Raw genomic sequence first — 27,583 nt, 5'->3', positions numbered from 1 at the left:
CTATCGATCAACAGCTGTCATTTGGACGAATTTTGAGCTATAATCGTTGCTTGTAAATGGGGCTTAATAGTACCAGTAATGATCCTCTTAGATGAGCCGAGTATCATTTGAATGAGTGAGTGACATCATTGTTAGCTCGTTCATTGGTGCAGTCTGTTTAGACAGGCAGATACATTGTTGGCTCAATCAAACGAAAATCATTCAGTCTTTAACGAGCAACAATGATTTTTTATGCCTGCATAACATGAACGACGAATGAAAAGTGAATGCTTATCATTTGTTCATTCGTGGGCTCACTTTCGCTAGTTTGACCGATTTTTGGAACAATAATTGTTACATCTAAAAGCACCTTTAAGTAGACTCTTCCTCCCTCAGTGCCTCGCCGGGAACCACTGTCGACCATGTATCAGCCATATGATAGAGCTCATTTCAGCTGATATGGAACATACCTACATTACCCGCTGATGCTGTAGGCCCCCATCAGTAAACCTGCCTGTGGCCCCTCTTCCACCTGAGGGGCCACTACATTAAAGTCATTGATTTCTCTACATGTTTAGTATGAAAGCTAAAGTGCTTCCTTAATAACATCAGCTTTAAATAATCCCATTATAAATACTTGCAGCTTAAGTAAGATGATAAGAAATAAGTAATAATCGGGCTGTGTAACATGCAGACATAAGCCAACACTCAGGATGCGTGTTGGTATTTATTTTCCTGCCACATTCGCTCTTATGCTAACAAATTTAGTAATTTCTTTCATCCTGTTTTCAACAATGTTTATAAATGTTCCAGATAAGCTATCCAGTGAATGTTATGTTATTAACTTCCCTGAAGTTTATTGGGACCAACAGATCAGGATAGGTTATGAACATTTATTACTAAGTATGAATATACAGTATGTGCTGGAAAACATATATCATCCTTCAAAAGATGGTATGAAAGGGCAAGGTAAATTATGGTTCATGACGGTCTCTAAGGAAGGTTTGGGGGTTTCATTGACTGGAAACATAATATTAGTATAGGGTAATATTAGTGATTGGCACCAGTCTCTGTATGCACCATCATACAGGGACTGGTGCCATCAATAGTGCCGCCCACTGGACTGCTAAGCAGCCTGTAAAATACTCTTGTATAAAAAAAACCTAATTGATTGCAGAAGTCTTACCTTTATTGGCTAACTAGAAATATTATATTTGCAAACTTTTGGAGCACAGAGGTTTCTTCATCAGGCAGATTAACAAATGAAATACTGAGGAAATACACAACCTTTACATGATGTTATATCAAGACCTTATGCATAGGGTGATACACCATTAAGAAAAACAAATAAAAGAGGGTTTAGTATCGTGTTAGCCAGTAGAGCAAAATGTGATTATTCTCAGTAAGAGAAACAAAGTAATCTTGTAGATATGATACCTTTTAATGGCTAACAAAATTACATGATGTTACAGCAAGCTTTCAACCCTTTTCAGGGTCCTTCCTCAGGCTTAATGGAACAAATCTAGAGATGTATTTATTTATTAATATTAATCGTGTGTATTTATTAAATACATCTGTAGATCTATTTCATTTAGCTTGAGGAAGGACCCTGAGAGATTGGAAAGCTTGCTATAACATCATGTATTTTTGTTAGCCATTAAATGGTAACATATCTACAAGATTACGTGGTTTCTCTTAATGAGAACAATCACACCATTAAGATAAACCAATATATCAACCCATGTACAAATATCTTGGTGTAACATAGTTTAAAGGTTGTTTATTTCTCTCAGTTGTTCATTTGTTATTAGCCGGATGATGAGGCCTCTGACCACAAAAAGCTTGCAAATATATTTTTTCTGGTTATCCAATAAAGACATCACCTCTGTGATACTTTACTTGTCACAGCATGAGATCCTATACGAATGGCAGCAGACACACTTAGGTGCAATAAAACAGGTTCTTTTCTTTATTCCATCCTCAGTACAATACACGCAACGTTTCGGCCGTTACAAACAGCCTTTGTCTCTGTGATACTTTAGTCTTTTTATGCCAGAGGATTTAACATGAGAAAAAGGTAGGACAAGGGATTACAAAAAACCTCTAGAAGTTATGTAGTGGACCCTATAACAGATACCCAGAGTGCTTTTGCAACCAGTTGTGAAGTGCATCTTGCAACCAGTTGTTAAGACATGATGTGTCTCTTAAACATATTCCCACAGCATGGTCGCACATTCATGTTGCTAGCACTCCTCTTCTCGGCACGCTGATGTTGACAATAGATTGTTTTAATCATGCGTTTTATTAGAGATTATCTTTTTAATAATTAGGCGAGAAATACAAAGGACAATGGGAAATATTAAAATGACAGCATAGTGACTTTGCCTAGGAAAACAAAGGGATGAAAATGCTTCCAGTCTATGAATGCCTTTGTGTGGGCACTGCTAATCCTTGGTTAAACACAATGAAACACTTCCCTTACACAGCCTGTATTACTATTGGAAAACAATACCAGAGTGTTGTATGTCAAAAAGTTGAACATTACTCAATCTTTTTATTATAGTCGGCATTTATTCTTCTGCACGTGTCCTTGACACATAGAATTCAATAAACACGGATGTTTGCCATGTTCCTTGGACGTGGTTCGTTATACTAGTTTGTCTTAGTATTAAGGTGTAATAATTGTTTCTCTTGGACAAAAGTGGTCTTCCACTCTGTGCTTACCTTAGAAGCATTGTTTGGTATATAGGTTTTTTGCATGCTATTTTTTTCAGCAAAATCACATCCCTTTAGGGTGTTTTCACAGAGGGCGGAATATTCTGCAACAACATTGCGGAATTCGCCTTCTTGTAGAATATTCAGCGTCAAAATCTGCACTGCTGACGTGCAGATTTTCATGTGGAATTCTGGGACGGCATATTTTGCAGCGTTGTAGCGGAATATTCCATCTTGTGTGAAAGCACCCAAAGAGAACCCAGTGGACACTATTATAAGACAGAGGTGTCCATTGGGCGACGCTGGTGACTGTTGTGTGATAGATCCAGCACAGCATTGATACCGAAAGCCACATTTGGGAACATAACCTTACTTTTTATAGTTATGCAGGACAGCAGTCATACATAACTACTATATGCGATCTCCTATGATGATTTCTGCAAGAAGATGCACTAATTTGTTCTGGAAATTTTGGAAAAGTACCAGACTGCTGGCCAGAAATCAAATACACCCCATTACAGTCAATGGGGGTCCATTGAGGGCTGTTCAGTTCTGTCGTAAGCCGGGGTGCCGTTTTTCTGCTTTCTGAATGGAACAGGAAAATGGAACACTGATATGAACAGGCCCTTATTGTTTGTCGTAACTTTTTTTTTTAAAGGGAACCGTAACCACTTATGAGCACCATTAACTAAGTCATGGTGCTGATAGGGCAGGTCCAAAGGAGTCCAGAGATGCAGTTTTATGCTTATGTGGTTCCTCATTCCCGTGCTGTTACCCTTGAAAGTCAGTGCGCGGACAATGCATTGTACTCTTGTCTGCAGGCTGTGTGCATGCGCTTCCATTGTTCTCTAGAGGAATGCACATGCAGACCCGGCAAAGATGAGTGAACTGTCACGTTCCATTGGTGACAGTGCAGGAACAGGGAGTCAGGGAAGTATAAAAACTATATTTCGTTTATGCTGCTCATAGCTGGGGACAGGTTCCCTTTAACCCATTAAGGATGCTGATAGTATACATACGGAATAGGATTAAAGCTCCTGCAATCTATCAGCAACAGGTTGGGTTCTCGGCTTTCAGGCACAGCTGAGGATATGATGGAGAAGACAGAAGTGGTTTTTAAGGCTGCCTGTCAACGGGTGGATTTTCATTGCTTTGCTATGGAAAGCGCTTCCCCCTGTCCACGAGCGGAGAATCATAGCTGCGAATTACCGTGATTCTCAACGGTCAGCCTATCTGTTAGATAGACTGACAGCGGAGATCCGTCTGCGGGCTCCTGCTCCCAGGCGGCGAAGATACCGCAACGCCCGTGGACAGGCAGCCTAACAGCTTCTTCCTTCTCATTTACACGTTTACATAGCACTTTGATGTTTCCTGCACAGCACCCAGTAATCACAGGATCGCCGGCGACTCTAGCATGTCAGAGCTGCAGGGTCTCAGCAGACCCCTGACCAGCTCTAATAGTGACTACGGGCAATCTAAGGGGATGTTTTCCCCTATAACTGGGGCTCCTATGGATGCTGCTCCTGCAGATGCTCCAGTTCCAGTGGAGATGTGTGAAACAAAAAATACAGTGTGAATGACCCCCAGAGGTCTTATATGATGCCATGGCAGATAATGGATGTTAACAAAAAAAAGTTACAAAAATGAGTTAAATCAATTGCATAATAAAATAAAAAATAAAAATAATTATTTGCACGGTATATAAGTCCCACCGTCAACACTAACATAAACCGTTGCCATATCTTCCCTGTAATTCGCGATTATAAAAATTATATATCAAAACATTTGAAACAACATGTTGAAACCATTCCTATACTTTATTTTAATGTAAATATAATAAGTTTAAAAATAAAGAACTATAAATGTAAAAAATCTTTTTGCACACTTTAACACTAATAAAATAAAAAAAGGGGAAAAAAATTTTAGTGAAGAAAGGTATTAAAAAAAAAGCCCTACATGTGACCAAAAAATGCAGAAAAAATCATTTTGGCAGGAAAAAATGGAGCCATAAAACCACCACATGGGTAAAACTGCTAGAAAATGTCTGGTCCTTTAGAACTGAAACACTCCGGTCTTTAAGGGGCTAAAATGTCAGGCCTTTCATGAAATAAGCAAGAAATGGAACTGTAGCTACAAACGTAGTTTTTATTTTTATCAAGTTAGTGAAAGGTACAAAAGTAATTGTTTTCAAATGCCTTATGGCAGGATGAACTTCAACTTGACGTGCTTAGCGGAAACATGCAGACCTATGAGTTGAATTTAGTGTCCTACATTAAGGATTTGTGCATGCGGTCGATGTTCTACAGTGGAATTGCGTGCACAAAATCTGTTTACAGTTCTAGCATAATGGATGAGATTTAAAAAAAATGTCAATCACACAGCAAAAAAAAAAATCTGCAAAATTGACCTGTGGTGAGGATTTTGGATTCTGTTGTACTGCATATTTTTGCCACAATGCATGGTGTGAATTCCAAATCTGCTGAAAACATGCAGAATTTTTTCTCGGATTGATCACAGATTACGCTGCTGCGCAGAATACGTTCCTTGTGATTTACCTTAAACTCCAACCTGCTCCAAGTGATAAAAAGTAACAAATTGCAATATTCTTACTATTTAAATATCAGTAATCGGGCACTTCCAGATCCTTTGTCCCCCATCACACCTTGCCTCCAATGTGATGATGTGTCGTACATAGACAAGTTATCAGGGTCTCCAGGCACTGTACATCATCACTGAGGCCAGTAAGCGACTGCCAAATTCACAAGTCAGCTTGTTGGTATTTTTTGACGTGTGAAGCAGGCTGGAGCTTATTAGGGGTCTGGAAACCCCCGCTGAAACAGAACAACACATCCTCCTAATGAAATCATATTCTGCTCATAAAAGAACAAATTTCGAGATATTCACAAAATTCTAAAAAATAATGAAATGTTCTGCTTTGATTTATAGAAGCTGCATCATGATAGAAAAATGTGCTTGGTTTCGTAATATGTCAAGCCATATATAGTCCTAAAACCTGGACTACATGAGGCTTCCAGACGGGAAGGCACAACTGAAATATATGGTAACAACTTGGTCTAAAGCATTCATGGTATAGAAGTATAGTGGAACATTGAACAGCAAGTAGAGCTTTCTTTAGGAAGCGGACTATTGCGCAATATGCCTCGCAGAATTCTGCACCAAAATCCACATGGCTAAATACAGATTTTGATGTGGCATTGCTGACAGAGTTCGGCCATACATCAAAATAAATATGTTAGCAGTGTGGATTTTGGTGCAGAATATTCAATTCTGTGTGAAAGCACCCATAAAGTCAGGTCCAGAGTTCTGTGCTGATTAATATGTTTATAGTGTTTTTAGAGCTCTAAATCTGCCCAGACTTAGATTTAAAGGATCATATTAGTGTTAAAGCGAAGCAAAACAGCAGAACCCTGTTTTTGGGTTGAACTTTGCTAAAAGTTCAGTCTAGCAAAAACCTAAACAACGGTTGGTTAGTCTTTGCTGAACCTGCTAAAAGAAGAAAAAAAGAAAAAGCTGAAAAAATGTTTTTCCTTCCTTTTTTTTTCTTCTTTTCCCTTCTTTCTTTTTTCATTAACTTTTCCTAAAAATTACTCAAAAGTACTTAGATACACCCCTAGGTGACCTAAGAGTATTATACTAGGCCTTTGTTGCTCTGAGATAGTGCTATACACCAGTATTGGTGAAGGTCCAGTTTGGTTTGAACTAATTCGGACCAAATCCAACCTTTTGCGAAATTCGGCTGAACCAAATTTTTCAAAAGTTCACTCATCCCGAGATCACATACTAGCTATCTGCAGCCACCTCTAGAGGGAGCTAAGGAAGTCACTGTGAACTGTTTTTAGATTGAACTCAATAATAAGACAGTATACAATAAACTTCTTAGCTTACTCTAGAGGTGGCTGCTGGTAGCCAGTATGTCATCCTTTAATGGGAACCTGTCACCAGGTATGAGCACCATAAACTAAGTTTTGTGCTTATACGGCAGGTTCACTGGAGTCCAGGAAGGTTTTTCTTATACTCACCCATCTCCCCGAACCAGCACTATCAACGCCAATAGTCTGTGCGGACTGTGCAGCCGAGCTGCTGGCTACACACTGTGTGTGCACACTCCCCGACTCCAGGGAACCTGCTGTAAGTTAGTTTATGGTGCTCATACCTGGTGGCAGGTTCCCCTTAAAATCCATGTCAATGCTCAATATCAGAAACATAAATCTCCAACAGCTGTAAAGATATATTAAGAAAACATAGATGAAGAAATCAGCCCAAACATTTAAGCCTATTTAGTAAAAAAACACCCACAGTGGTAAGCAAACTTGACACTTTAGGGCAAAAAAGGAGAATAATGTTAAAGGTGCATTCACATGTAGTGCATTTGCTGCAGATATTGTTGCAGGGTTCTATGCGGATCTGCAGCAGATTTCACCCTTTCAATTGAATTCAAATTTAAGGGGTGAAACCTGCTGCAGATCTGCACAAAAAAAGCAGCTATGTGTGAATGCAGCCTAAATGGTATTGCCCATATGCTTAGCACTTAGATATTAACAATTTATGGTGGTTTTATCAGCTTATAAAAACATGGCTGCTTTTTTCTAGGAGCAGTGACATTTTTGTCCATGGGTTATGTATGGTTTTGTTGCTCAGTTTGTTTCCAGTAAATGGCATTGAGGTGCAATACCTGACACAGCCATGGACAAAAGTGGTGCTGTTTCTAGGAGAAAACATCCATACTCTATTTCTAATCTCATACAACCCTTTTAATAATAAAATGGAAATGTATAGCAAGTTCATGTTACTATAGACACAATGCCGCTGATGTCTAGTGTATACATAGGGCAGACATAATAAAAATATATGAGCGCCGCCTCATGCGTCCTGGATTAATAATCTATTGGTATCAGTAGAAAGATCAATATTGGCACTCACCCGGTGCTTGGTGGGTCACCCGGGTATTACGGAGCCAACCAGCACCTGCAGTCCGTGTTCGCCTGTCAGTCACAATCTCCTTCCACGATCCAGCGGGTATGCTGGAGAGACGTCCAGGAGTCAATAGAGGCTCACCAGTCCTGGGGAACCATGTAAACAATAGGAGTTCCAAAAGTACTTCACGGGTTAGGGATAAATGTTGAGGTAAACCAACATTCACCTCAACATTTTTCCCTAACCTGTGAAGCGCGGAGTACTTTTTTTCTTATTTGAACTCCTATCACATAGGGCAGATAGGGGAGGTAAGTAGAATAAAATTCTTTTCACTATTTTTTTTACATATTTATGATGATTATGTTATAGCGTTATTATTGTTGGATGATGCATCATAAACTGTTTCCATGCTCAATAATAGCTGTCCATTGTATTTGTAGACGAGAAGCGCAGCTGGATGAAGAGGGACAGTTCTTGGTGAGAATAATTTATGATGACTCCAAAACCTACGACCTTGTATCAGCAGCAAGCAAAGTGCTCAGTAAGTTAAATGTTAACTTCTGGAAAACTGTGATAACTGTTACAGGAAGTTTGGTAGGAAGGCAATTCTCGTTCATGACTATCTCATCTATTTTTACTCCTCTGTGTTTATAAACCTGAAGTTTATGTAATGAATATATTTAACGTGCAGTGTTATTACTGAGCCGCTTACACTATGAGATTGTTGCATTGTTTCTAGACAGGCTTTTAAATATTATCAACAGCCTGAGCTGTAGGACATTTTAAGGACATGCTTTCCCTTGCCATATAGAAGCATAGAATTTGATCCATCCCAGCCCGTCCCAATATATGTTGTGTGGGCTGTCAGAAGATTATTTAAAAGTAGGAATTACAAATTGACCCTGCTTTTTTCCGTTTGCATGGGTGACCGCAAACGGTACCGCACATAGTTTGAAAGGGGTTATATGAATTAGACAAAAAAAGGTTGGCTTTTGTCCTAAAGCTCCTCTATTGTCCATGGGCTGGACCTTTTTTTTTTTTTTTTTCTAACCCCATAGCTGTTCTATGGATGAAGTATAAAAGTCTGAAACAGATTCCTTAATGCCCAATTACATTTCGAGATTATTGTTGCAATGACATGTGATTGACTTGTTTTTGTAGTGCTGTAGCTAGTTCCATGTAAATATATGTAAAGTTTTCAGGGGTTCATTCCTAATTGAAGGGGATTTTAGAGACTTAAAGGATCGTTCTGGGATTTTATTTTTCTATTGATGACCGACGGGGATCTGCCACTTTGGATCCCCGCCGTTCAGCTGATTTCTGGTACCGCTGTCACTATGGTCAGTACAGGAAGCAGAAAGTGCTAACTATAGCGTAGCAGCCTCGGTTGGTATTGTAGGGTCTAGCTCACATCGAATTCAACTGAAGCTGGCCCTGTAATAACAATCCGGGCCGCTGTGCTATGGTCAGTACTTGCTGATTCTTGCGCTAACTACTGTGACAGAAGCCCTGCAAATTAGCTGATCAACAGGGATACCAAGTGGTGGATACCTGTCAGTCATCAAAAAGAAAGAATATCCTGGAATACCCCTTTAAGAAAAATAAATAAATAAAACCAGCAGCCAAAAGTGTTATTAGATTTTAAAAAAGAAGGGAAAAAACCCTCAGCACTGCTAGTTTAATCTTCCGTCACTAAGGGCCCGTTCAGACGAGCGTATGCGCTAATGCGCGACACACATGCGCGCGTTTGAACGTGCGCACAAAAATGCGCATGAACGAAGGTCCGTGCTTTATATATGCGTGTTAGTAAATGTGATGTTGGCTTCATGGAGCGCATGTAGATGCGCTTCATACCTTGAGCTGTATCAGCATCCCAGCCAATATACACAGCGCCAGTATTTTAAGTATTGATAGTTGTGAGATACGCAATTTCTTTGGCGCCCCAGCGAACTTTGGATTACTAAGTTTCTTCCTTTATATAACAGGCTGCGCATCGTTTAATGGTGTTTACAACCAAACACATCCGGAACACAACATGGAGTGCTTTATGCCAAGGGAAAGACACAAAACCATTTAGCTTTAGCATAAAAAATAAATAAAATTACATTGCTGTCTTATTGGGTCGTTCACACGAGCGGACTCGCGTGCAGCGTGTTCCATAGGAGCCAATGTTAAGAGCAGCGCAGTACGGAGCAAACTGGTACGCATGCCCTTTATTCGTTGCTGCGCGCGTTCGCACGCACTAAAAACACGCCCACGTGAACACTTCATAGGAACTCCATAGTTTTATATAGGAGCGCAGTTTTGTGCGCGCGTGTATGTGCGCGAAAACATGCTAGTCTGAACGGGCCCTAAGGATGTATTCACGAAGGCGATCTTCCTGTTCAAATTCTATCTGGTCCTGAGATGGACAGAACTCGCATGGGCAAAGTAGCCATTCATTTGAATGGGTCAACTCACCCAAGAGATTTTTCTCTTGGACCTATAGTCCAAGGTAGACAAATCGCTCTATGTCCTATTTCTGTGTGATTCTGCTTGAAGAATTGCCCAGTATTTTCTATGGAGGCATTAAAAAAACATATTGCAGTCACATGTCATGCGATTTTCATGCGACTGCAATGCATTTTTAATGCAAGTTACTTTGGGGAACGCATAAAAAAGAATCAAAATGTGCAGAGTAGAGAATAACACGCATGAAAATTGCTTGAAGAAAGTGTGAAAATTGCATAGAAAGCAGTCAGTTTTTCTGTGACCTGTGTAGATACACCCTAAAGGCCCTTTTACACACAATGATGATCGCTCAAAATTCACTCAAAAGCCATCTTTTGAGCGCTAATCATTGTTTCTAAAGGTGCTCCCATCATGCACTCACCATGCACTTTTCGTCTATCTCTGAGTTCAGCTCAGCTTAAAATCCATCGGTACTGATAAAAAGGACCGCATGCTGAGTTCTCCAGGGGCAGCGCTGATAACCTACCAGCTGCTATCACGCTGGAGAACAATAGTGATGTATTTAGAGAACAGATCATGTGATGCTCTCTAAATACATGCAAATGAAGCTAGCTAGCTGCTAATGGGCTAAGTATATGCTAAAGGATCACTCAAAACTCTCAGTTTCTGACGGACTTTGAGCGATCATTTGTGTGTGTAAATGTACCTTAAGGCTGGGCTTACACGAACAGATTTGAATTGCAGACTCTGCGATCACCGTCCGGAAGAGATGAGCGAGCGTATTCGGTTCGGGTGTTTTTGCACTCGAGCACCGCTTTTTCCGAGTAACTGACTACTCGGACGAAAAGATTCGGGGGGCACCGTGGGGCGGCGTGGTGGAGCGGGGATAGCAGTGGGGAACAGGGGGGAGCTCTCTCTCCCCCCCCCCCACTCCCCTCTGCTGCAACCCCCGCTCACCCCTGGTGCCCCCCGAATCTTTTCGTTCGAGTAGTTAGTTACTCGGAAAAATCGGTGCTCAATTGCAAAAACACCCGAACCGAGTACGCTCGCTCATCTCTACCGTCCCGCACTGAAGAGTTCCTTTACACTTGCAGATACGAATTTCATATCCTGCGAGCAGAAGAAAAATCGCAGCATGCTCTATTTTAACGTGGATTCTGTGCGGACGGCTTCAATAGATCTCTATAGAAGCAAGCGATCTGCAGCTCATACACAATTAACATTGCGTCTAATGCTCACACCTTGATAGGACAATAGATAGAAAGACCGGAATGCCAGCTGGTGGGGAGAGATCTTTGTTTTGCCCGAACGATATGTTGTGCATATATGTACATCCGCGTGGAAAACCACATTCATCCGCAATCTTTTGCAATTATTCACAATTATTTTCCGCAAAGGCTGTGGTTGTAGTACCAGGCATGTATACCTGCTTTTTGAGTAACTTGAGTTAGAATTCTGGTGCTTTCAGCTCAGAAAATCTCCCCCAATGCTTTTATAGCAATGGGTAGAGTTGATCTCCACCTCATAGTCATCCTTGCTCTTATGGCACTATTTTAACTGGATGGGATGTATGATGTAGGCATTTTTGTACATTTGTATGTTTTTAGTAATACAGTATGTGTTTACTATGTGTTGAAGGTTTCTTTTCGAGTAATCCTAAACCCTCCTGTATAAAATTTACATAAATCTTCTTTTTCGCTTGAATTGTTCTACAGATCTCAACGCCGGAGATATTCTCCAAATGTTTGGAAATATGTTTTTTGTTTTTTGCCAAGAGTCTGGATATGACACAATTCTTCGGGTTCTTGGATCCAATGTCAGGGAGTTCTTGCAGGTCAGTTCCTGTTTTGTTGCGCACAAACAAGCTTAACAGAAAGTGATAAATCACGGCAGATGATAATTTTTGACACTTGCTGCATAGTGACTGTAAAATACCAAGCAGATATATAAGCCTTGTTATTTCTTAGACATGAAAAAAAATCAATAACAGTTCTGAAAAGCAAGATAAGAGTCAGTAAATCATGGAACACTAAAGAGTCTCAAGTGAGCTTTTAAGGTTTGCATTGCAAAATAAAAAGGAAATCAATTATGCTGCAATGTGAGAAGGACGGATAGTGGTATCCACTCTCTTCTAGCAAATGAAATGTTATGGTAAGATTGCCGTGGGATGAACCTCACTAGATTTCCCTTCTCCTTAAAGAAAGATTTCAGATGGCTTGAAACTTTGCCATGTATCCAGCTGCCCATAAATTCATAGACAGTCCGTAAACTAGGGAACTTTTTTGGTGGAGTTGTGCCCATAATTTGTTTTAAATTGGAGGAGTTTATGCAGCGTATTCTGATTGGAATTAGCATTATTTCACAATTTAACCCTTTCCAATCCACTGTCTGACCTCTGAAGACATTATGATTTAAGTCTGCACAGCTCCGATGTTTGAAGACGTCCGTCAGGGTTCTCTTAATGTATATTGTCAGCCTTCTGCTGTCGGAGCCTAACCAACATGTCATCTCAAGCAGTACTGGTTTTAGCCAGCATATAGCGCTGTTTAATAACTGCAGAAAAAGAGTAAGCCTCCAAGGAAAACCAGGATACAAATTGGATTGGAAAGGGTTAATATTAAAGGGAACTTGTCAGCACAGCACTATAAACTAAGTTATGATGCTGTTACTGGAGGTGACAGGAAGACCGGTGATGTATTTTTTATACTCACCCGCAGAGGCGTAACTTGAAGCTCCTGGGCCCCAATGCAAAACCTGGAACGGTGCCCCCAACTGTAATGCTTTATTCATAGTACTGGGTTTCCTATATGGAGAAGAGAGGCCTTATGGGCCCCCCAAGGCTCCTGGGCCCTGGTGCAACCGCATCACCTGCATCCTCTATAGTTACGCCCCTGCTCATCCGATCTCCCAAATCTGCGTGCCGTATGAAAATCTGGCTTTTCAGATTGCCGTGAGCGCGCTCTCCCATGAACTTGTATGAGAGAGCGCATATGGCAATCTGAAAATGAATCAGAGTGTCATGCGATGTGCAGACTTTGGGAGGTGACCGTGTGGGATCGGGATAGGTGGTGATTATAAAAAAATACATCCCCCGGCTCCCTGTCACCTCCCCTAATGGCACCATAACTTAGTTTATGGTTCTGTAGGCATGTGACAGGTTCCCTTTAAGTAATATTTATATAAATTAATATTGTGTTCTACAGACAGTCACTGATCAGTCATAGTATTAACTACTGTGAAGTGTATAACATTGATTTTCATGACAATGGCACTAGTCCATCCTTGGAGTTGATGTATTGAAAACAGGACAAATTGGTAAGTATAAGGATCTGAGCGATTTTGCAAGGGTCAAATTGTGATCAGACAACTGGATCAGAGCATCTTCAAACTTGCAGGTCTTGTGGGGTGTTTCTAGAATGCAGTTGTTAGTACAGTCCTACAAAAAGTGGTCCAAGGAAACTACAACCAATGAAATGGTGACAGTCATGAGTACCCAAGACTCTATGATGAGCATATGGAGCAAACGTTAGCCTGTCTGGGCTGATTCCACAGAAGAGCTACTGTAGCCCAAATTGCAGGAAACGTTAATGCTGGTTATGATAGGAACGTGTCAGGACATACAGTAGCGTGCAGCTTATGGTCTTATAATAAAAGCATACCTTAGTAATTGGAGCTGAAAGCTCTCCCTTACCATATGTATATGAGGCAGAGTAGTCCAATAGATCTACCGGACCAAAGAACTTTTGTTCCCAAAGTCCGCTATTCTCGCCTGCTTAGATCCACATATCACTGCCAAGTCTCGTACGAGCATCACGCGGTTCACAGGCGGAACATTCGCAGATGAGCAACATGAATCTGCCCACAAAAGGGATAATGTATCTGCTGTTGATATGCGCACAACGCTCTTGTCAAACTTGGCAGCGCTACATAGGTCTGAGGAGGCGAGAGTGACTGTTTGGGGACAAACAGGCTGCTAACAGAGATGCTCCAGCATGCTCACTGGACCGCTCTGCCTCATTTATATACGGTGCCGGAGAACTTAGTGCTCCAGTTACTGAGGCATGCTTTTATTATCAGACCAACCAAAAAGAGTTTAGAAACAGCACTGTCAATATTGCAGCACAGCTCTTGGCTTACATTACTAAAATTTGCTCACAGATTCCCTTTAACAAAGGAGAAGAGCAAGAATAATTATCAATAATCATTGTATGAGCCAGTGCCTAGGATGGCTTGTTGCTCACTGCTGGTAAATGTAAATGCCACTCAGTAATGTTGACAAATGACATTGCTGATTTGAGCACGGCCAGGTCCTGGTGTTCAGTGTTGTGGACTGTGCTCCCCAAGACTCAGGCTCTCTTGGGAAATACAGGGCACACTATGCTCTACCAAAAACTGTGATCGATATAATCCTATCCCCAAATAATAATAAATACAGTGACTGTGTAACACCACCATGCTGAGACTGGATAATAGCACCATGTTGTTCAATAAAATAACACTACAGAATTGCTAAAATTACCTCCATATTGAGACTAGAATCATACAGTGATCATATAGTGACCAGATACCCAGACACATGAATAAAATATTGATCAGACGCTGTCAAAGGCATAATAACCAATTAAATCCAGCGACTTACAGGCATCATTTTCTGATTATAGACATTTTCTTTCCTTATCTTCTCCATCTGCCCAGACCGCTATGATGACTTATATAAGCAGCATTTAATCTCTACAAAATTTTTAACACAAATCTCTTTGGTTCTACGCTTTCCCAACACCCTCCCCCCACCTCCCCATTATTCACAACCCAGCCCCATCGTGCTGCACATTTATTAGTGCCGTTGTGCTGTTGCCACTAACACGTAATCTCACACAGACTGCCTCTTATGGTTCTCCCTCTCTTGCACAGACAGACCCTCATGGTCTTTACCACTCATCACACAGACTTCCCATCATTGTTTTCCCCCATCACAGAGACTGCCCTTTATTGTAAGCCCCTTCCTTGTTCTCCTCCCTAACATAGACTGCCTCTCATGGTCACACACCCCCATCACACAGACTACCTCTCATTTTTCTTCCCCTATCACAGACTGTCCCTCATTGTTCTCCCCCTCACTCAATCCTCTCTTCATTGTTTTCCCCTTATCACACAGACCCCCCTTTATTGTCCCTTGCCTATCGCACAGTCTGCCTCTCATTGTTCTACCCCCATCAGAGACTGTCCAACCTTGTTCTCTCCCTATCAGACAATGCCCGTTATTGTTATGCCCCATGGCAGAATGCCCTTCATTGTTCTCTCCAAATCAGAGACTCAGAAACCTCCCCTAATTGTTCTACCACCATCAGAACCACTCCATTATGGTAGTCCCCTCACATTACACAGACTACCCCTCATTGTTCTCCTCCCAGAGGTTTGCTGCTGCTGCCATCACTGCTGATCATTGACCTGACAGATACTACTTGAAGTACCTAAATAGAAAAGAAAGGATACCAACAGCACAGTAAATTAAGCTGTCTCCAGCTGGGTAGCAAGGATGCACATCTACAACCAAGCCTGAATCCAGTATTATTTCTGAAATGTTAAAGTATTCTAGATAATCAAATTACATATTTCAAACTCGGACGCATTTCACATTGCTGTAATATGGGTGCATTTTAATTCTTTATTAAAGGAGCTCTAGCCGATCCCTTACATGTCTACTGAGCCAAACGTAGGTCGTCTAAGATTCTCTTTAAACTCATAGCATAAGTTCTGTATATTGAGAGAGAAGCCCCCATCTATAGCTACAGGTTGCAGTAATTTGCTATTGGTGGGGCTTGGGTAGGCTCAACAATTTGAATGAATCTCTGGTTGTCGATTTCAGCAATGTCTGAATAGTCCTCCGTTTTTACATGTTCTCATATATCCTGTATTGTTGAAAGAGGAAGATTTATTTTAACAAATCTCAATTTGCCATTCTCTTCATATTTTTAGAACCTAGATGCTCTGCATGATCACTTGGGTACTATCTATCCAGGTATGCGTGCTCCGTCATTTAGATGCACTGATGCAGAGAAAGGAAAAGGACTAATTTTACACTACTATTCAGAGAGAGAAGGACTGCAAGATATTGTCATTGGGATTATCAAGACAGTGGCACAACAGATCCATGGAACAGAGATAGATATGAAGGTGAGTTTTTAAAGGAGTTTACAGTTTTTAAAAATTAATGACTTATCCACAGAATGTCATCAACAATTGATCGACAGACCCTGGCTGATCTCAGCTGTTTGCTGTGCCAGCTGTCACCCAGTACAGAGTGGGAACAGATAGCTCTGTACATTGTGTAATGGCCCATAGTAGTATTGCAGGCACACCTCCCATCAAAGTGAATGTTCTGTTGACAGGTCATCAAGATTTACGACCAGCAAAACCCCTTAATTGAATTGTCCAAATTGTATGTTACATTCGAGACAGTTTGGGTTTTTTCCTTCTGATAGTCTAACCTTTAAGCTATCCAGCCAGATAAGGTTATATGGCATGTATAGATTAGTAGCACGACTGCATAGTATTTCATAGGACCGTAAAGCACATATTGGGCTAGCTCTAATACAATCCATAAATACTGTATATGCACAGTGTTCTGGGTTTAGGGGGTAATCCGGTGCCAACATTGCTGTGTATGTTAACTCTATAATCCTATAGACAAACTATAATACATTGTTATTAACTATGATCAATATTGTTTTTGGATAATCATCGGATCTAGTCATTTTCTGAACATTTTTCCCAGAGATCTAATGCATATTGCTATCAGGATGGTTCATAGTGCTGGAGAGAAGGAACCATCCTGATAGAAATGCTCTTGCAAGTTGTCTTTTTTGTAAATCTAATATAACAAGCATACAGGCTTTTTCTTGCACCACACTTTGACCCTTTTGCATGACCTTTGGTGGATGATTTTGGTTTGATTAGATTTGTGACATCCTCACCACCGTCGTAAAATCATAGAATTTCAGTTTGATACATTGAGTGACTGTCAGGCCAGGTCAAAGTTCCTATGTTAAAGGGGTTGTCTCGCGGCAGCAAGTGGGGTTAAGTACTTCTGTATGGCCATATTAATGCACTTTGTAATATACATCGTGCATTAAATATGAGCCATACAAAAGTTATTCACTTACCTGCTCCGTTGCTAGCGTCCCCGTTTCCATGGCTCCGTCTAAATTCGCTGTCTTCTGGCGTTTTTAGACGCGCAGTCCGGTCTTCTGCTTGGTGAATGGGGCCGCTCGTGCCGGAGAGCTGGTCCCGCGTCATCATCGTAGCTCCGCCCCGTCACGTGTGCCGATTCCAGCCAATCAGGAGACTGGAATCGGCAATGGACCGCACAGAGCCCACGGTGCACCATGGGAGAAGACCCGCGGTGCATCGTGGGTGAAGATCCCGGTGGCCATCTTGGAGAAGGAAGAAAGAAGTCGTCGCAGAGCGGGGATTCGGGTAAGTAATATATATATATATATATATATATATATATTTTTTTTTTTTAACCCATCCCTTGGGTTTGTCTCGCGCCGAACGGGGGGCCTATTGAAAAAAAAGAAAACCCGTTTCGGCGCAAGACAACCCCTTTAAGTCTAGCAGCGTGGTTGTGCTTCAGCCAACAGCACCGCTAGGGAGAGTCAGGGCTCCTTCCCACTGGTGAGGACGATATCAGGCTGTGTGTCATGGCCCAATATCGCCCTCGCAATACATGTCGAAACCCCTTGGATGAAAGGTGTTTTCACATGGAAACAGCCTCGAATCCCTGTGGGGCTGAAGGAATTCCCCAGAGCAGCTGTCACAGCCATGACAGGGGATTGCCATGTTCTCCCATTGAAAACAATGGGCAATATCGCAAAAAAGAACCTGTTGCGATTTTTTTTCCCTGCATAGCATCACAACGCGGTGCCATGCAGGGAAACATCGCAAATGTGAATGGATCCATTTTATGTTCGAGTAGCGAACATCCCATCAATCTAGTTTACTAAATTAGCTTTGTGGCCTCTTCATTTTGAGGATTTAGGGGTTTCCAGAAGTTGCGTGTCCAACAATATGCAAGGGAATGCGTATCCTAGTTACTAAGGAGTTTTTCAAAATTTAAAAAGGCAGGAGCAGAAATATAACAAAGAGCGCCATATTCACCTTTGCAATGGCCTTCCCTGCCAAACATTGCCACTACGGTCCCCACTGGTCCAGTTTCGGAAGTGACTGCAACAGTCACATACTGTCCATCACTTTTATGACTGCTCACCAATCACTGGCCTCAGCAGTCACATAAGTTCATGTACAGAAGCTCATGAGGCTAGTGATTGGGGGGTATTAAACAGCACTTCTGGGATTAGTCCGGTTAGGACTAGAAAGGCAGTGCTTTACAGAGAAGACCATTGGGCAGGTGAGTGTGGCTTTTTTCTTTATTTTCCACTATTGTCTGCCCTCTGCCTTTAAGATAAAAATAGAAACATCGGCAAAACTTTAAGGTTTTCTTCACACCGTTTTTCTGGCTTGTTAAAAAAAATCACTTAGAATTTCATATGCTCTTTGCAAGTTGTTTTTGTGTTGTTTTTAAATCACACATTTTTTACGTGTTTTTTCTTAGGCACAATTTTTGTCTCTTATAGCAAAACTAGGGAAGCCTCCTGAAAAAAGGGATACATCGGCCATGCTGTATTTTGAACAAGCCACCATGGTCCCTAAAATGCACCAAAACCAGCACTGTTTATAGCACCTTCCATACAGTATTTCCCTATCACCTTACAGCTAACACCTGGTTGCAGTATCTTTTTACCAGAGTTAGGGCTTATTAGGATGTGCATATATCGGTCAGGGTTTTCATGCCTGGCTGATATACGCTGCCCCTGTCTGCAGGAGGAGGAGGCAGGACAGGTCGGAAGCAGTGCACTGAGCTCCTGCCCCCTCTCCACCCGACACCACTGTTTGCAATAGGAGGGTCGAGACGGGGGTGGAGCTACGTTCCATCCCCAGCCTGCCCCCTCCCACTGCAAACAGTGGCGAGGGGTGGAGAGGGGATGGGAGCTCAGTGCACTGCCCAGGTCCTGCCTCCTCCCCTCGCAGAGAGGGGCAGCGTATATCAGCTGGATGTGAAAACCCAACCGATATACGATCGTCTGAACAAGCCCTAAATGTGCCAATAAACAGTGTTTTTCCAGAAAACACTGTGTGATGCCAACATAAGTGTGGCGTAATATACTTTGAAGACGTTACGGAACCTCTAACCAGCTAATTAGTTGATTATGTGTGACGGAGCTTCTCTTGCATTAGGAGGCTTTTCATAAAGTCAAAAATTTGCACTGCAATTAATTAAAATACTTTTAGAAATTCTTGGCCATCTGCATTATATAGCATCAGTCACACTTTTATTAGATCATTACTAGTCCTGTGTGTTTATCCCTTAAGCAGTCTCTTAATTTGGCAGCAGAAGTATACTTATAGTCATTCAGAATTTACATAGTTGAACATGGAAAAATGCTCATTGCATGGAATTAATTGCCTGAAATTTGATGATAGTCTGTTAATACAGTATTGCTACTTCTTACAAATAATTAGGAAAGCAGTTGAATAAAACCGCAGAATTAAATGTAGCATAAAAGCTGAAATAATCAGTATAATGATTAGCAACTCACGAAGGCCAAGCGTACTTGAAGAGTGGATCTTAACTGCTTGCAGCTGCTTTCGACTCGACTGTGGATGTGTTACTTTAATGAGGTGCGATTCTTGAAACAGTTGTCAGAATGGGATCACATTACTGTTTTGTTGCATAGGTTATTGCTGTAATTTTATGCTTACGGGTTTTTATTGCTGTTAAACTGAAGAATTTGTTTATGGCACCCTGGAGTCATAGAACTGTCTTCCATCTGCAGATAATTCCCACTGAAACAATAATTGAAAATATGATACAGTCATAACTGAAGAAATCATATGGTATAGTTTAGAAATGCTTTGGAGTTGCCATAAAACTCCTAAGATTTGGGTTTCACTTCTGCTGTCATTACTCACTATTAGTATTGCTCCAATGTATGATTTGGCTACAGAAAGAAAGGAGAAAATTGTGTATGGTAAGGTTGGTAAAGTGAGCTAGAATCTAGTGAGAGGTAGACTTTATAGATGGTGTCCCAATTGGACAATCCCATGCTCGTATATGGCCTATTAGGGCATTGGACATCAGAGAGTTGGGTCTCTTACAAGGATTCCACCTAACATATTTATAATATTGGCATCTTCTTATGCAGTGCAGCTTCTGAGGTCCCTCAAGTTCCAAGGCCCAATATTTTGCACTCCCTTGGTGCAAGAAGGAGTTATCCAGTAGGCGCAACAGTACTAATGTCAACAACCTGTAGCTTTATGACTATATATTCTTTAGGTGATGTCTAGTGCCCAATTGATTCCCTTTTGTGCTTAGGGAAAGCAAATTCTAGCTTATCACATTTTTTTTATCAAATTGTAATAAATCTTGGGTTATGCAGATATTGACCAGAAAAGAAAAATGTGCACCAAGAATGAGCTGTTGGGCTCGAATGAAACTTTACATGTGTGTCTATAATGATGATATATATAAGAGACTGGATAAGAGTGTAAGGATAGGTTTATTGGAGAAAGCTGTAGAATTCAAAGGAGGCTCTAGAACCCTGTTGGGCCACCACTAGCCTGGATACATGATGAGATATGGTTAGACATGGAGGAATACACCCTAGTTGGGACGCTAGATCCTGCAAACTTGTTGGCTGCTGAAGCTGGCGTCCCAGCTGGTCCCATAAATGTTCGATCAGCGATAAATCTGCCGATTGGCAGTACAAGGAAGTGTGGCAACCTGTCAGAGACATTCCTGTGACATCTTTGCTGTGTGCAGCTAAGCATTATCCTGCTGGAAAATGCCTATTGGAAGCCCTGCCATGAGAGACAACACACGTGACTGCAAGATTCCCTTCACATATCACTGAGCTATTAGTGTCCCTCGATCACTACTAGGTGTTACTGACTTTCATATGTAATGCCTCCCTAGATCATCATACCAGCAGTTGGAGCAATGTTTCCACAGGGAAAGATAGGATTGAAGAGCTCACCATGAGGCCTCCATACTCAAACATAACCAACATTGGCTCCCAAATAGAATCTGGACTCATCACTAAAGATAATACAGGTTTCTTGGTCATGATACCACTGCAAACAAAAGCAATGGTGTTGGGGTGCTAATGGCAGGACACATAATGGGAGCCATGACCAGGAATTTCCTTCTAAGCACCTGGAAATGGTTCGGTCAGAGACTTGATTTTGTAATGAAATTGTCACCTCTGTCTGGATGGTGGACAACAAATTTGTTGGATCTGCTCATGCTTGTCAACGGAACAAGCGATCCTCTCTACCAGTGCTCTGTCTGGGCCATTCAAAATCTGGTCACCATGTGTGCATTCCCTCATGTAACCAACACCTTCTTACAGCTTGGTCAGAACAGCCTAGATGATGGGCAATTCGTCAAAATGACCGTCCCGCAAGAAACAAGCCCTCATACAGCTACGTTGATGGATAAATAAAGAAGTTATGATAATTTAAAAGGGGGGAAGAAAAAACGAAAATGGGAAAAAACAAAAAAGCTTGGTCACTAAGGGGTAACTGGGCAAAATGTCTTTTAGCACATCATAGAGGTATGTCTAGTAGTCAACCATGTCTCCGCAAGAAGTACACTACACAAGAGTAGTCTCTGAGAGCCTAGGGCAACAGGGAAAGCACTTTTATGGCCATTCGCAGCAAGACCCCGTGTCTTGTAATCATATACATATCTGCCTACGATATAACTGCATTCAACATTTCTATCTGGATACACAATTTTTTATGATTGACTATCTTTTAAGTCCTATATTTGGGAAAATTCACTAGAAATATGATTTTACTGTATTTACAATAAATTATAAAAACTTACCATTAGAGATTACAAAAATGCATAGCCATGGGATAAACTGACTGCGTTTACAGTCAAGGTGAAGAGCACTGTAACAGTGTTGTGAGGAATGATGGATATAATGTGTACATTTATGTCTAACTTAACTGGACTTTACATTTTCCCAGATAATAGACAATGTGGATGGGTTATATAAGAAATAAAACGTGTTTGCTTCCTGATGTTTTGCTAAGGTCATTCAACAAAGAAATGAGGAGTGTGACCACACACAGTTCTTGATAGAAGAAAAGGACTCCAGAGAGGAAGACTTTTATGAAGACCTGGACAGATTTGAAGAAAATGGAACTCAAGAATCCCGTATCAGTCCTTACACGTTCTGCAAAGCGTTCCCTTTTCATATAATGTTTGATAGAGATCTGGTTGTCACACAGTGTGGAAATGCCATCTATAGAGTTCTCCCCCAGGTAAATATCTGTCTCATTGTCCCTCAGTCTTATGTATAAGGCCGGGCTCACACGAGCATGCTCTAAAATGCAGTGTATAATGCAGTGTTTTACCGCTGTGTGGTTCAGCTTATTGCCACATACCACCACATATTTTGTCATGCGCAGTCTTCCCTGTTTCTTTTTTTGCATCTCCTGCTCTGTCACATAGTGACGTTGCATATAAACGCCGCACATACACTGTGTAATTGCATACGTACGGCATTTTATACGCAGCCATAGAGAACAATAGGGTTGTATCGTGTATAATACACAGTTAGATAGAACATGCTGCATTCTTTTTACACACTTATTATACGCAATGAATATACGTAAATGTAAGTGGATCAATGAATATCAATGTACTTTCATTGACTCTATTCACCGAGTATTATGCGTGTGTAATACGCAATGAAATGACGCTCATGTGAACCTGCCCTAAATTTCTGACTGGATGGCAGGAGAAAGTATAGTTTTTGTATCATGTGAAATTGGAGTCATTAACAACTTCAAGTCAAGATAAGGGTGGACACATCTGTACTTCGCAGAAAGATTCCCTGCAAGCTCTCAAATACATAATAATAATTGCTTTTTTGGCCACGATAAAAACCATAAGTCCTATGGCAACACTCTTAATTTTCCCATCAGCTATAAGGCGTCGTTCATAGAGATGAGCGAGCACCAAAATGCTCGGGTGCTCGTTACTCGAGTCGAACTTTCAGTGATGCTCGAGAGTTCGTTTCGAGTAACGAACCCCATTGAAGTCAATGGGTGACTCGAGCATTTTTGTATATCGCCGATGCTCGCTAAGGTTTTTATTTGTGAAAATCTGCAAAACACAAGAAAGTGATGGAAACGACACAGAAACGAATAGGGCAGGCGAGGAGCTACATTTTGGGCTGTATCTCAAGTTCCCAGGTCCCACTATTAAGCCACAATAGCGGCAAGAGTGAGACCCGTCAATACAGCCGACTCCATTGAAAGCAATGGGCTGCCGGCGATCGCGGGATGAATTGTCGGGAAAGGGTTAAATATATAAGCCCTTCCCTGCAATTCATCCAGAAATGTGTAAAAATAAAAAATATATATATACTCACCTGGTGCCGGCAGACGGAGTTCAGCGCGGCAGGCTGCAGTTCTCCTGAACTGCTCTGAACAGCTGTGAGTAGTATTCAGCAGCCGGGGATTTAAAATCCCCGCCTGCTGAATAAGATGCCTCTGATTGGTCACAGCCTGACCAATCAGAGGCCAGCCCTCACTCACACCCATTCATGAATTCATGAATGGGTGAGTGAGGGCTGCCTCTGATTGGCTCAGGGGCAGGAGAGCTGAATTCATGAATGGGTGTGAGTGAGGGCTGGCCTCTGATTGGTCAGGCTGTGACCAATCAGAGGCATCTTATTCAGCAGGCGGGGATTTTAAATCCCCGGCTGCTCAATATTACTCACAGCTGTTCAGAGCAGTTCAGGAGAACTGCAGCCTGCCGCACTGAACTCCGTCTGCCGGCACCAGGTGAGTATATATATATTTTTTATTTTTACACATTTTTGGATGAATTGCAGGGAAGGGCTTATATATTTAACCCTTTCCCGACAATTCATCCCGCGATCGCCGGCAGCCCATTGCTTTCAATGGAGTCGGCTGTATTGCGGCTCCATTGAATTCAATGGGCTAACATCGTTCTGCCGGGACAAGGTAAGTATATATATATTTTTTATTTTTACACATTTCTAGATGAATTGCAGGGAAGGGCTTATATATTTAAGTCCTTCCCGACAATTCATCCCGCGTACGCAGGCATCCCATTGCTTTCAATGGTCAGTGCTCGTTTAATCGAGACGAGTATCGCGTGGTGCTCGTCTCGAGTAAGGAGCATCTCGAGCACCCTAATACTCGAACGAGCATCAAGCTCGGACGAGTATGCTCGCTCATCTCTAGTCGTTCACATGAGCGCTGTTTTAGCGCAGTATAGGCGCGTGAAAAGATCACGCCTATACTTCACTAAAGATTGCATGAACAGGTGAATTCCAGCTACTTGAATTTGCCCGTACACACTATCCGTGGTGCATGTTATCCAGCTCCCATAGGAGTCTATGGAAATTCATCACGCACCATAGATAGGTCAGGTCTTACCTTTTCAAGCAGCACAGACCTTAGATGCAGGCATTGCAGTCCATGTCCTATCTTTGATTGGTGCAAGCTTTTTGCACGTCTAAAATTCCTTCGTGTGAACGCTTCTATAGGAAACCATTGGTCCTATTTGGATACAATCTTTTCACGCGCCTATAATGGGCCAAAACAGCGCACGTCTGAACGAGGCCTAACACATAGGCTATGACTACTTTTGCAACTTGTACAATTAGAGTGTAATTCTAACTAGATATTTGCGCTTTAACGCATGTTCCATCACTGTGGAAACTTTTTCGATATGGATATGGGTGCAAATACATGGAAAATCACATTTGCCATAAATATTACTATGCATTTAAATCCACAGCAAGAGCCCAGAAGAAATTTGCAACTTATATGGCATTTAGCAGACATAAAAATCCACAGCATGCCTTAGAATGAATGCAGATGTTTTTTATCTCATGCCTTTGTTAGACCCCATTCACCTGCATTGTACTGTGCTTTCAATGCATCCATCATATCTGAACATTTCCTAAAGATGACCATACAAACACAACAAAAACCCAATTTGTACGCAACATAAAGCCGCCCTCTGACATTGCAGAACCAGTGTGGTATTCTGCAATGGAATACCCACAAGAATTCCATGGTGGCCAAATCCGCACTAAATGGATAATCAATATTAATGCTCATTTTTATTAAATTTATAGCTCCAGCCTGGAAACTGTAACCTGCTGTCAGTGTTCTCCTTGGTACGACCACATATTGACATCAGCTTCCATGGAATCCTGTCTCATATCAACACTGTGTTTGTCCTGAGAAGTAAGGTAAAGGATCAATAATAGAGTTATGGGTGTACATATATTTCTTTTACTGTGTATCACTAAAAGAGTCAGACGTATGACATTAGAGAAACTGAATTAATAGCTATTTTGGAAGAGCAAGGGAGGATTTACATGGGACGATTATCATCCAAATAATTGGTCAAAAGATGGAATGCAAATGACAGTCGTTCAATGCAGACATGGCAACCAACAGAGTGATGAACGATAAATTGCTCACTAGTCTCTAGTCGTTTCATTCCAGCCAACCTAACAAATAAGTGCTGGTCGATCCAAACTCGCCTTGTGTAAAGTCACAGTCATTTGTATTTGAATGACTTGCGAAATAATTTGCATGAAGATGTGTCATCCCCCCCCATCCTTCACCATACAAACAATATCTTGGCAAATACTTACTCCACTGATGGTGTGACCACATGCCATATGACCACTGTAGCAAGAAACAGGATTGAATTCAGAAAAGAGAAGTAGCATTTATACTTTGTCTCTATTTATGATCCAGATCTTATTTTGCCTTAAGAAGTTGCGTTAAAAAATCTGAATAAATCCTACACATGGGACATCACTCTAAGGCGGGGGAGGGGGGGTGTATGCTGTATACTAATACTCCTGACTGATAAGCTGAGAGGGATCACAGCCTCTAGACACCTTGTAAGTACAGGGTCATTCGGTGTCACTCAGTTAATTAACTTTACTCGTTGTTAATAGATGTCCTTAATTTAGCCCTTTAATGACGTGGCCTAGTTTTTGGGATTTTTATCTCGACTTTTGAAAAGCTATAACTTTTTATTTTCCCATTGCCATAGCCTTGTGAAGCCTTGTTCATGGAAAGCTGCAATTTTTATTGGTACCACTTTTAGGTACATATAAAGTGTTATATTTAGTAATGTTTTCATGGGAGGTATTGCAGTATAAGGGCTCAGTCAGACGGGCGTTTTTTCGCGCGATTTGCTCATGCGCATGTGTCCAGCGATTTCATTCCTGAATGACAGCTGAGAGCTGCCCCTGATTGGTCCCTGCCCTGAGCCAATCAGAGGCAGCACTCACTCACCCATTCATGAATTCATGAATGGGTAAGTGAGAGCTGCCTCTGATTGGTGAGGCTGTGACCAATCAGAGGCAGCTCATTCAGCAGGCGGGGATTTTAAATCCCCGACTGCTGAATACTACTCCGTCTGCCGGGACAAGGTGAGTATATATATATTTTTTTTTTTTTACACATTTCTGGATGAATTGCAGGGAAGGGCTTATATATTTAAGCCCTTCCCGAAAATTCATTGTGAGATCGCCGGCAGCGCATTGCTTTCAATGGAGCCGGCTGTATTGCCGGCTCCATTGAATTCAATGCGCTGGACAGCTCCGGCCCGTTTCTATTGAAACGCGGCTAGGAGCAGTTTTTTCGGGCGATTTTTCGGCCCCGGTCACGCGTTTTGCGGATGCGCATCCGTCATGCGATCGCGGGAAAAAACGCCCGTGTGACTAAGGCCTAATTGACATAATGACACTTTTCTACAAGTTGGTATGATTACAATAACGCTAAAGTTATATATTTTTTTAGTTTTTTTCAACTTTTTGTGCAGTAAAACCCCCTTTTTTAATAATTTTTTGTTGCATTGCTGCATTCAAAGACCCCAAACTTTTTATTTTTCCATCAATAGAGCTGTGTGAGAGGTTGTTTCTTGCATGATGGGCTGTAGTATTATTTAATGGGCCCTTTTGGATATGGCAGTACCAAACATTTTTGGTTCATTATTTGTTCTTATCAACAAAAAAAATGGAAAATTAGTGTTTTTTTACTTTGATATGTTTTAAGAATTTTATTTATTTTCTTTACCTCTTTCTATGCCCTGCAGGAGACGTAGACCTGCAATCCTATAATTGCTCAGGTAATACAATGCAGTATTTCTGTAGTGCAGTGTATTATCTCTTTCAATACGTGCTGTGACAGACCAAGAGGCCATTGTTAAGCCTCTAGTTCCCATGGAAACCTCTCGGCCCTCAATGACCAGATGGTGGAGGGCCAATGACGTGACTGATAGTGGTTTGTGAAGGATAACTTTGACCCTGGCCATTAATCTCCAAGCCTGGCCATTGCAGCAGGACCCCTGTGTCAGTTACAG

The 27,583-nt window shown here is 41.5% G+C and overlaps 1 protein-coding gene across 1 annotated transcript in view; it reads left to right on the top strand.

The window, feature by feature from the left end:
• GUCY1B1 (guanylate cyclase 1 soluble subunit beta 1) overlaps positions 1 to 27,583 on the top strand; it is a 71,835-nt gene that overhangs the window by 16,911 nt on the left and 27,341 nt on the right. The window contains exons 3-7 of the mRNA XM_066573602.1: positions 8,070 to 8,170; positions 11,796 to 11,914; positions 16,057 to 16,254; positions 22,243 to 22,473; positions 25,332 to 25,448. Of these exons, the coding sequence (XP_066429699.1) occupies positions 8,070 to 8,170; positions 11,796 to 11,914; positions 16,057 to 16,254; positions 22,243 to 22,473; positions 25,332 to 25,448 (766 nt within the window). The remainder of the gene's footprint in view (positions 1 to 8,069; positions 8,171 to 11,795; positions 11,915 to 16,056; positions 16,255 to 22,242; positions 22,474 to 25,331; positions 25,449 to 27,583) is intronic.

The sequence above is a fragment of the Eleutherodactylus coqui genome, chromosome 7, assembly GCF_035609145.1.
Source record: "Eleutherodactylus coqui strain aEleCoq1 chromosome 7, aEleCoq1.hap1, whole genome shotgun sequence".
NCBI classification, from domain to species: domain Eukaryota; kingdom Metazoa; phylum Chordata; class Amphibia; order Anura; family Eleutherodactylidae; genus Eleutherodactylus; species Eleutherodactylus coqui.
This window is presented reverse-complemented; position numbering and strand designations above follow the sequence as displayed.